General features: G+C 37.6%; 1 protein-coding gene across 2 annotated transcripts; it reads right to left on the reverse strand.

Annotated features, from left to right (window-relative positions):
* Positions 1 to 783: 783 nt before the first annotated feature.
* On the reverse strand, positions 784 to 5,095 carry LOC137715888 (protein SOSEKI 3-like). Of its 2 annotated transcripts, none has more exons than XM_068455248.2 (6): positions 4,376 to 5,095; positions 4,176 to 4,245; positions 3,964 to 4,079; positions 2,889 to 3,771; positions 1,410 to 1,711; positions 784 to 1,300 (listed from the first exon to the last, which is right to left on the reverse strand). In XM_068455248.2, exons 1-6 carry the CDS (start codon positions 4,563 to 4,565, stop codon positions 1,275 to 1,277), a joined length of 1,587 nt encoding a protein of 528 aa, XP_068311349.2. In that variant the 5' UTR covers positions 4,566 to 5,095; the 3' UTR covers positions 784 to 1,274. The 2 variants fall into 2 exon arrangements, with proteins under 2 accessions (XP_068311349.2, XP_088547392.1); XM_088691266.1 differs by having other exon boundaries at positions 1,405 to 1,711.
* Between the last annotated feature and the right edge of the window lie 7,092 nt (positions 5,096 to 12,187).

Genomic DNA, 12,187 nt, shown 5'->3' on the forward strand with positions numbered 1-12,187 from the left:
TATAAATGCAACCTTGTATCCCTACTTGTCCTTTTGCTTTGAGCAAAACCCCAGCACTCGGTGTATAAAGAGAAAAACCAAACATTATTCTCAATCCTCACGCCTTTCACTGTCTTGACAAAAGCACCAAAGTATCAAAGGAAAAGTGCCCTTACATTACAGCTCATATATCCCCCGCAGCTCCTTTTATTCAGCACAATTTACATAAAACAAACACCTTATCGTTGGGTGTATGATACGAAGTCATATGAAAAAAGAAAAAAAAAACTTACACCTGCTGCGGCAACATCGACACGGAAAACCAGAATGATGGTGTAAAGGACTTAAATTTTAAGCATCACATAAAAGCATCTCACATGGGAGTAGATTTAGAACCTTTTTTTTTACAGCCCATGCCCCATTGACTCTAAAGCTACTTTGCCCAAAAAGAAGAGAGATCTAGCTTGTCACCAAACGAGAAGGAAAACCAAGTCCATAGACAACCAAGAAATATAATAATTTAGAAATCTTGTCACTCCCAATAATGATAAACCACTATTCAAGGAACAATGGCATTATTATATGAACTGTGCAACAAGGGGAAAAGTGAAATCTCTCTCTCTCTCTCTCTAAATGTTACCACCTAACTCCAAAGTAAGTTGCTTTGACCTTTTGAGTGACATTTTATATTTGAGAAATGAGAGTCAGAAGTACCTTTTGAATAAGAGTCAACCACTTTACAACAAGACATAAGGAATCCAACGAGATTTTGAAACCTAATAACGACACTTGACAGTAAATTCGTTTCATGCAAGTTGTTCTCTTACCTCCGGAGTTTTTCTAGTATCAATCAAGTATGTAATACATATCTCAAACTGAATGACTTAATTTGAATGTTTTAGATGAAGCCATCATGTCAGAGAGAGAGAGAGAGACTGAAACCCATCTCATGACAGTAAAAAGGAAGATTTTGAAACCCTAGTTACAGAAAAGGGGAACCCCATTCGAACAGCCTGACCCAAAAACCCAACTCCATATCTCAGGATTAGCTCCACCAACAACCAGGACCGCACCTAATGTTACACCATTCCCTTTTGCAAAATAAATGATTGCTCCTTTCTTTTTACTTTTCAGATGTACGAAAAAAAAAAAGGAATTCCTTTTACCTCACCCGCCAACAAGTTTACATCATTTGAAATTCAAACCACCTGAAAATTTACCCCTTGCTTTTCTGCTTGGCATTGGTGTCTACGAGCTGCCAGCTGCGGTGGTATCGAAAGGTGCTCTGGATTGGATTATAACCCGAGCTCCTGAAGCAAGCCTGTTTTGGAGGAAAACAAACAAAATGTCAACCAACATTGACAAGAACAAAACCGGATTACGGTAATAAATTTGAACAAGGTGAAAACAGAGAGGACTCGGCACTCAACTTTCTTCGATTTTGATCACCTTCTCCTTCTCTTCTCTAAATGAATCTAACCTTTTTGATTGCTTTTTAAGAGATGAAGTGTCTTTGATTCGTTTACTAACTCCATTGGATATGCAGTGGGTATTGATATGTGCACCATCAACTCCATCTGAGGAGTTCCTTGGTTTATCGGAAATGGGGGATCTCATAGATTCGCTTCGCAGTTGCTTGTTCAGCGAAGCTTTGATTGATATTGGGATGCATTTCAAACGTCCTGACGTAGACTCCTCTTTGTCCTCTTCTGAATCCAGCTTCTTGCAACTCCTGCAAGTTGACAAGTTTAGCATTTGAACCATAAAAAGTAGTTATGCTGGTACAGCAGTATCAGAAATATGGATGGTTAGCATTTAACTGATGACCGCCCAGTACCAACCAGATACAATTAAAACTCAATCAACAAATTAACCAGAGGCTAATCCTTTCTTATAAGTACCCACATAACTTTTTAAGACAAGAACTCCAGAATACTCGACAAACTTATCCCCAAATGAGAGGAACTCCCAAAGATGGCGACTAGGTGGACCTGAGACATGTAGCCCCTTGAATTTGTTTTCAGCTAGCATGTAACATGCATCGGCTCATAATGTCAAAAGAAAGAAATGAATCTGCTTCATTACTTGTTCAGGATCAATGCAAAATCTCATGATTTGACATGATTTTTTATTTTAGTGTCAAACTTTTATAAGAGTTGCACATTTGTAATATTACCACAGCTAAATTCTTAACAAAGAAAGGCATTCTTTTCTACCCTAGTAAACCCGAAAAAGTTATTAAATACAAACCCTGTAATTGACCGAGCTAACTTAGGAATTTGAGACATCACACCTAAAACAATTCAACATTCTTTTGTACCATTTTATTTATTACTTATGAGTTACCATCTAACAGGTATTGTCCCTGCCTAACTCAGACATCACACCTAAAACGATTCAACATTCCAATTGCTTGAACCGGCCTAGCTGAGATGTTCAGAAGCCTAACTGAATTGATCATGGTCTTGATAAAGCTTAAACTTGCTAAGCAACCAAACCTTTTGAGTTCAAAATGCACTTGTGTCGCCAAGAATGAAAAAGCATCCAAGGGACCCAAGCTCAAGTTGATCAACTTCTAACATAATTTGGAATGTTTAACCGCACTAGACTCAAGAATCTTCATCGGTAAGGTTTCATTTTCTAGCATTCAAATTCTACAACTGATTAATCGGATTTAAAAATTAAAAATCTTAATTCTTGTAGGTTGTAAGAAACTTCAAAACTCGGATAGAATCCCTGGCTTTCACCATTCCACCTCAATTTTATCATCCTACGTATGCTTTTGACTAAAATTTGGTAAGACCTTACTAAAACATGCTAGGAGATGACCCTCACATACTTGTGGTTTAATGCAAAAGCTGTCTAAATTTCTAAAAGAATTGAAGGATAAGTTTAGAAACTAGGTTAACCTGTCAGCATTGTATGATGATGATCGTTTTAGAGCTGTACGTCCATCTTCCTCCTTGAGCATTTTAGTCTCAATCAAGCTCCCACTAAAATATTCTTTATCTTCCAATCTCAAACCCATGAGCCTTGGATTCTCTGAAAGGCAGTCTAGCTCTCCTAGCATTACTTTAGTAGAGAATAATGGGGAGTGGAAATTCGAATGGCAATACCGGGGCTTGTAGCTTGGAATAAGACCAAAATTGTGATCCTTCACTGATAATGAACCACATGATATAAGTTGCATAAGTGCATTGGTAGCCTTAACCCTTGGATTGTTTTGCATTCGAATGTCTTCCTCTTCAGCTATTCTAAAACTGTTGAGTTTACTAACATCAGCCCTAATAAGTGATTCCAAAGTTTCAGTCTTCCCACCTGACGAAGATGGGCTGGGGGATGACAGAGGAGGAGAAACTGAATAACTGCGAATCTCAGAGTTCTCTTTCACACACGGCACTCGATCATGATAATAACTGGAATCCGGTTCTAATGACCCACCATCTGTGGAAACACCTCTTGTACAAGTTTCTGATGCTTTAGGTTTGTTCCCATTTTCTTCAGTCTGCGTGGAAGCATCAGCTAAACCGTCACTCTTGTAAATCTTGTAATCTGTCAAGCTCAGTGAACCCCCCCAAGTAGAATTCTTTCCGACTGTAGACTCTGGAGAAGCGCTAGAAGAGCCTTCGTGACGTTGAACTGGAGGAGAGAGCTCATCTTCTTGAGAATGCTTTGTTTCCTTCCCATTCAAACTTGACGACGATGAAGAATCATCTTGGCTCCTAGAAGATGCTGGTTCTGGTAATTGTTTCAAGTTCTGGATTTTAATTTCTGCCACTGGGCTAAACCGATCTGGACAGAAACAACAGATGAATAAACAAAGTATAATAAACAAAGTATCTACATTAGGATCTTAAACTTCTTAGCTATGGAATCGAAAATTATGGTGAATACTAAATGAGAAAATAAATGGCAAGTTTGAAATCAGTAACTTGAATTCCTATCAACCAAACAATGAGAAAATAAATCATGTATGCCATTTACCCGAATTCGATTCATCAAAGAGCTCAGAACCTTTAAGGACGTACTCATTTCCATGAGCCGGAGGAATCAGATCACCTTCACAGAGATCATGCCAAACATAACCACCTTTATAGTTTCTGCACTCATTCAATCAAACCAATGCAATTACAAAACTGTCTTAAAAAATACAATTTTAAAAATTTAGGGATTTTAGAAAAGGGACTAAAATTCACCTCTTAGAAGACCATGAATACATGGAAGCCATGCCTCTGCCCCTCAGGGAATGAAGCCTATTAATCACATCTGCACCAAACAAAATTGAAATTCACAAATAAATACTCAACAAATTCAGAAAAAAAAATAAACAAATAAAAAATACCCCACTAAGAAAAACCCCAGAAATTCATGTTTTTACTATTTGAATTTTCAATACCTTTGAGGTAGAGCCCTTGGGGAGAGGTTACAGGAACCTCCATGAAATGGGGGTGTTCAAGTTGCCGGTTTCGTGAGAGATAGTAAACCACCGGGACTTTTCGATTCTGATGGTACTTGGGCGACTTCTCAGTCCACACTTTCGCCCTCTCCGGACTCACTTGGCTGTACTTCTTCATCCTACCCTCCATTGCTTCCTTCGTTCTCAGCTCACTTCCGCCGCTTTCTGAGAAACTTGAAAGCTTTTGGGTTCAGGGTCGTCGCCAAAATCTGCTAAACGGAGCTCTCTGAGCTCCAGTGGGGGATTTGCTGCTGAGATCAGTGAGAAAACAGCTGAAAAAAATGGTGGGTTTTAGAAATGGCGGAGCAAATCGGATCGGAGAGGGAGTTTGAGAGAGTTGGAACCTTTGAAAGCAATCAGGAATTTGAATTTGGTATGGTGGTGGCGAGACAAAGAGACAAGAAAACACAGACAGAGAGATACAACGAGAGGAAGCTGATAAAAAATGGAGGAAGTGGAAGTGGAGCCGGAATTTAATGCATTTGCAGAGTTTGGCGGAAACACTGTGCAGCGTGCGGTATATATATGTGTGTTGTATATATGTTGTATTTTCGACTGCGAGTTTAAGTGTTCGAGGAAAGAGAGATTCTAGCTTCAGCTTTCACTCGGACTGCTCTCTCTCTCTCTCGCGCTCTGTTTGCTTTTGTTTTTGGGGCTTTTCTACTGTTTTGGTTGGCATTTGCTTTCTTTTGGGTGGTGCTACACAACCATTTTACCTCGGGAATTGAATCCGCTCCGACTTTTAGTGTTCAAAGTTTAAGAATCAACTTATTTGAGCCGCATATATTGAATTCAACGGTCTTCATCAACTCATTTCGATGGTCCATCACACACAAATCAACAGTTCTAAATTCTTTTACACATCAATCAGATGTTCAGATGAATTAATCTTTAAGCTCTGGACACTAAGGTCCGAAGCAATCCAATCCTTTACCTTGTATACTCTTCATAATTTTTGGCCATCAATTGAACGAACTAAAAAAAATTAATGTGTTAAAACTACTAAAGGTGTGTGAAAGTTAAAAAAGATATGTGAATAACATTATCTTTAATTTATATAAAGATGATGTAAAAATCTTTATACAAAATGAAAATATGCCAAAAATCATTCACCCATTGATTAATTGATAGAAAACAAAAAAACAAACAGTGTATAATAATTTTTTATCAAACAATTTATTAAGGGTTTCATTTTAGGACTTTGGCTGAAATGATATAATCTCAGCTTATTGTTGTTAAAATTATTATTTTTTAGTAAGTCGTCGATATACTCGATCGATACATTGTGTCAATATTTGATTTTGATTAGTTCACAAATTGAAATTTGATTTTAAATTACTTCTACCAAGATTTATATCATTCGTACATTACTTTACAAATTTTATCATTTTTTAATGCGTTTAAGGTTAATCAAGATTTCCATAGTACGGACGTTAGTTTACGAACTTTATATAAATCCGTTGAAAGGAATCGGCCACCCTTAAAAATCTTCATCCCATATGCTGGTTAGTTGGTCAGTCATATTTTTGGGTGCGCATCGTCACTTGCTTCGACTGGAAATAATCTTCATCCCATCTTTGAGAAAGTTAAAATTCTTTTGAGGTATTAATAAGAGCAGTGATTTTCATACTTTTAATTCAGCTTTCGACATTTCCACAATGAGTGTAGATAAATTATGAAGCAGTCGACCGGAGTGTTATAAGTTAAAGTGAGATTGTCAATCTACAAGCTTTAGATGTCATTGGATTGATGTTGACACCCTTACGAAATATCAGACATTAACGTTCAAATAATTGACAAAATGTTAAATTAATACTTCACAAATGAAAGATTGCCGCACACTTATTTTCTTCTTCTGTATACTCGTATTTATTTGTCTCTTAATTTATTCAATTCAAACTTTAAAAATATTTAGTAGTGCATACAGTGGCGAAACTAGGAATTTAAGATAATGGGGTTAAAAAATAGCTTTCAGAAATCTAGCATAATTTCATTTATAATTGTCCACGACGTGTTCTCATATTTTGGAGACGTTGTATTACAACATCATTATCAATAAAATCAAATACCTCTTTCTTAATGTACACAACCAAACTATCATTCAATCATTGATCACCCATCCTATTACGTTGTGGATTCTTCACAATTTTCACCATCGAAAAAGCTCTTTCAACTAAAACAGGTGTAACAGGTAAAATCAATACTAATTTTACTAGCAAGTACACCAACTTAGGTCACTGGGCTCACATGTTCCATGTTGGGTGACCCAACTTGGGTCAATATTTGTTGGCCATTGTGGCCCACGCAACCAAGGTTACAACAGCAATGTTCTGTTACTAGTGATGTTGCAGTGCTGCTGCTGTAGTGCAATTAGAGCATTTCCAAAGGAGATGTTAAAATTGTCATGTAAGCATACAACAGTAAAAAATAGCAGCAAACTCTCTCCAACTGAGCCTTCAATTTCTTAGATGATGTTGAGTCATTTGAAGGCAAAGCCTTTTGCTGTCAAATTTGACAGCATATGTCTTTATTAAATGATATTTTAATAGATTAATATAATATTTAATAAATGTTGTTATGTTTTTTAAATATTTGATTGGTTGCCTTAATCATTGGACTCCACAAAAAGATAAAAAGTTTATTAAATAACATTATTATTTAATATATCGGGTGGAGCAAAATATTGTACAAAATGTCAAATTGCCACATAAGCTATTAACTATCATTTTGATGTTTAAAATTTGACATCTCCTTTGGAGATGCTAAAAAAAGAACAATATTTGGCTACTCAAAGATGAGTAGGAACTCCTACTCAAAATTTCTCAAAATTTTTCATTGTCAATTTACAGAACATTCGTGTTTATATTCAAAATCGCTCATGTTATAAATCACCCTATAAAGATGATGTTGATGTAGTGCTATTATAGGGGTCAGAAAAGAACAATACTTGGCTACTCAAAGATGAGTAGGAACTCCTACTCAAAATTTCTCAAAATTGTTCGTTGTCAATTTACAAAATATTTGTGTTTATATTCAAAATCGTTCATGTTATAAATCACTCTATAAAGATGCTGCTACTATAGTGTTATTATAGGGGTCCAAAAAGAACAATACTTGGCTACTCAAAGATGAGTAAGAACTCCTACTCAAAATTTCTCAAAATTGTTCGTTGTCAATTCATAGAACATTTGTGTTTATATTTAAAATCGTTCATATTATAAATCACCCTATAAAGATAGCGTCTGCAAAAAATCAATTAAAACTAATATTGTGACAGCCCGTCCCGGACTTTTCTTACTGTATGGGTGAAATGACGATTTTGCCCCTAGTATGTTTGTTTCGTTGTGTGGTCATTTTTGGGCTTTGGTTAGTTGATTTTGGACCACACACATACCCACACTCATTTCCCTCTCTCTGCCCTGTCCTGAGACCCTTTCTCTCTCCCTTTCCTATCCTTTTTGTACGGACAACACCACAAACCCTTGAAATCGTCACGGATCGAGGAAACAAACTACATAGTTGTGCTCGTGAGGTCCTTAGGAGTTCAACCATACCCATTTCAGGTAAGGATACCTTTGTTTTCATGTCGAACTCGGGATTCCCCGATTTGGTCACTGTTCATGCACACGTTAATTCTTGTGTTTTGGGAATTTCAAGCTTGTAGGAAGCTTGGTGAGGTTCTTAGGAGGCTCGGGGTGGTTCGTTTGAAGGTTTTGGACGTCGGGATCTTGAGTTACAGGGTTGGCCGGAGTTGGTGGTGTTTTCCCGGCGAGATTCTGTGGGTTTTAGTGCTTGAAAGTGGTATGGATTTGTTCCTCTTATTGTAAGCTTCATTTTGGTACCAATTTTGTGAAATTTGGTTGAAAAACGAAGAAGATATCAAGCTTTGAAATTTTCCCGATTTTCCGGCGCCAGCGACGGTGCCAGAGTTTGGCCGGAGAAGATGGCGGAATATTCCGTCATTTTGGACGGAATATTCCTAACGGCGGTAACGGAATCGTCAGAGTTAACGGAATATTCCTGACAGCGTTAACTGACGCCGTCAGTGTGCCAGGCACATGCCTGCGCGTGGGCAGCGCGTGTGGCCGTGCCTTGGCCGGCGCGTGGGGGCGCGTGCGGCATCGGAAAATTATTTTAAAAATATGGGGATGTTCATGAGATTGAGTAGATCACGTTGGTGTATTCATACACCCCATTTGAGCTTTGTATGAGAAGTTATTTCATAATGTTGGTTATGTGCTTTAAAATTTACGTTTTTATAGTTATTTCGCATATAGGTGAGACCTATCCCGAGGACGAGCGTGGTCACTCGAGGTAAGGGGGTTATGACCCTTCTACATGAAGGAAAATTTGTGAAAAACAAGTTCATTTGAGCAACATCAACAACATGCAATTAACAATTAAAAGGCGGAATCATGTTTATATGCACTCAAAAGCAAAACTTAACCCATGAACTTCAAAGCCTAGTAGATAGGTGAACCAAGACTCAACTCAAAACAAAGTGAGTTGAGAAATCAATACCTTTGTAGATTCCTCTTTGCATAAGCAAAGGCTAATCACCCAAAGAGAGGGCCTTCATTCCTTGCATCTTAGATCCATGGATTTGGATGGATGAAAAGGTTTCTCCAAGTTCCCAAAATTGAAAACCTCTAAGTCTCCACACCAAGGCATATTGTAGAAGAAATGAGTGACCTTGGAGGAGTTTGATTGCTAGATGATCCCTCCAAGGTGGCTGAAATTTTAGAGAGAAAGGAGAGCTTGTGTTCTCATCCTTTCCCCAAAAATTACCCTTAATGAATTTTGGCTATAAAGTCATACTTATTCCTTAATTCATTTGAGTGGCAAACTTGTAAATAAGTCCAAAACCACTCCTTCTTTAACATGGGATTTATTGGGCTATTTGGGCCTTTGTGAATCATTATTCATTAAGTTGTCACACAACTTAAGTCAATGGACTTGACGTTCGAAGCCCATTGGGCCTTAAGGTCCAAAACTATCCCATGGTCTTTTAACGAACTTATTCGTTTGATTAATAATCATATTAATTAATCCTTGCCATAAATAATTAAACCATTTAATTATTCTTACTCATCTCCGTTGAATCTTCAATCTCTACCTTACACGGTGTACGATCCATTAGGTTCCTTTTAGCGAGGCAGTGGGCGATTCAAACTCTTTCAAATCGATTGTGAATTGAAACTTACTTTCAATTCTCCCGTTAGTGATAATACACTTTTAGGGCTTCCACAAACCATGGTTGACGCCTAGCAGCATGTCATGGTTACCCAAGCTAATCAGAAGAGGTGGAGAACCTATTCAGTTTTAGGATTACAAATGCAATACGGTCTTTCTCTAATACAATACTCTTGACCACATTGTTTGGTTTGATAGTTTATTCATGTCTACTATCCAATGTGAGTCTTGTGCTTATATGATTACCTTGAATGTGATTTGGAACACATTCCTAAATCTCATTCATACTCTGACCAGAGATTCTAAATCATATCATAGAGTATTCTCCCTCAAACAGTTTGAAGGTTAGAGATCCCTTGTTGCGCATTCACTTGTCTCCATGGCTAAGTGGCTTAACCCCAACGATGCCGTGGACACCCTCCTGATGGAGTGACTTTGACATAATCAAAGATTAAGGACCTAACCACAAGACAACTGTGATGCCTCAGGTCAAAAGACTAATTTGCATTATCCCAACCATGACTTCTCATGTGACATGAATATGAGAACTCTTCGTTGATCGTGTTCAGTGAACTCATTCTCTATTGAGCACCTACGTACTTATCTTGATGTCACACACACCAATGACTCGAGACTAGTCACTCTCCCTGAGAGAAGACATAACACGTACTGATCTTAACGGACTGTCAATGCCCAATTGACAATCCTATGATTAGGAACGTTTAGGATGTGTCAACGAAAGAATGGTCTCATGAATCTAACTACTTTAGATCGCATTCTTCCAATCACATATTCCTTGGACTTATCGTTTAAGCATATAACATTTATATGAGACGGCTCAAACAATAATCTTTGCCCTTTACATTAAACTAGATTAGTTTAACATGTGAAATGTCCATAAAGTATCATCATATGATTGGTTTTAGGGCACATTTCCAACACTACATACCAATGAGTGGGCTTTTGGTTTTCCATATATACCTATATACTTATGTTTTTCCCAGAAAGTGAAATGAAACGTTTATACGTTTATATGCCATGCATTATGTTTGCCCATTTAATTATGCATTATTAGTTGCATATATATATATATATATATATATATATATATGTATATGTGTGTGTGTTGGTGCTGCGGACGCACATGTAAGTGCCAGGTAAGTTATGGTTTATGTTTATGTTTAGTAGTGATTTGAGATGTATAGAGAGCTCATAACCTGCACCCCTGGTGTTAGTGATCCCGTCCAGAGTTGGGTACAGTCCTTCACGTGATGTTCACCTCCCGCACCACACGCTCATCTTGGATCCAAGTTAGGTGCACAGTCCTGTCGTACGGACCACTTTAGGTGGTTCCGACTCGTAGGTGATCCGCGATTATTCACTCAGTCTTCACGTGATCGTAGCACTGAGCGTACTTATTATACACCCAGTCCTGTTGTACAAACCACTTTAGGTGGTTCCGATTCGTGTGCATGTATAGTTAGTGAGTTGGAGATTTGAGCTCTAGTTTTAGCCGTACAGGTCACGTTAGGTGACTCCGACTGACAGATTACATGGCATTGTTTGGCATTACCTGAGTACTTGCATTTTATTTCGAGACATTTGCATGACATATTTCCGAGTATGATTTATATATATATGTATATATTCTATTTTTCTGGGAAGTATACAGGTTTTACGGCGAGGGGTTAGAACTTTGTTTATGAAATGGTTTTTGAAAAGCTTTGTTTTTGCCCACTCACACTTTCTGTTTTGCGCCTCTCCAGGTTCTAGTTTGGCTAGCGCTTTTGGTGGCTCCCCAGAGGATTTTCCCGGCTTATCTGACAGATTATCACCAGTGTAGGACCACCTTTGGGTGTGTTTATTTAGTGTTGTTTCTCCCAGACTGCACTAGGTCTTTCGTGCTCTGAACTTTGTTATTTACTTTGTGTATAGCTAAGGTTGTTTTTATTCGTACTTTTATTATTATTTCTTAGTTTCCGCACTGTGCACATGGTTACGTCACTTCCACGTGACGGCCAGCATGCCCTGATCTCGGTCGGGGTGTGTCAAATATCGTTTAGTCATCAAACTGTTTAAAAACAAATGAACGGTATTAATATAAGCATTACAAACCCTCTATGTATTTGCTACAATATATTGACTAAACAACTTTAGTTTTAATTTATTTTTTGCAAAGATAATCTTTACAGTGTAATTCATAATATGAACGGTTCTAATCATAAGCACAAACTCTATGATTTAAACACTAAGAGTTCTGAGTAGGAGCTCCTACTCATATTTGAGTAGCTAAGTATTGTTCGTCAAAAAAAATTTAAAAGGAAAAATTCACAAAGTTATTGGGGTCAAGGGAGCCCAATACCCTTGCATTGACTTTGCTAGTGAGTGCATATGAGGAAATCACTTCCCACTCACCCTATAAAACTATAGGTTTACCATACGTGGTAGTAAATTTTTTTTGTCCTAATTGGATTAAAGCCCCATGATAGTTGGTAGATAGCCCATGTGGTGAAAAAAACTAGGATTTAGGCTTCAATGGTAAAGTCTGTTAGGATTTAT

This window comes from Pyrus communis, chromosome 3 (assembly GCF_041283825.1).
Source record: "Pyrus communis isolate YQ-2024b chromosome 3, ASM4128382v1, whole genome shotgun sequence".
Taxonomy (NCBI): Eukaryota; Viridiplantae; Streptophyta; class Magnoliopsida; order Rosales; family Rosaceae; genus Pyrus; species Pyrus communis.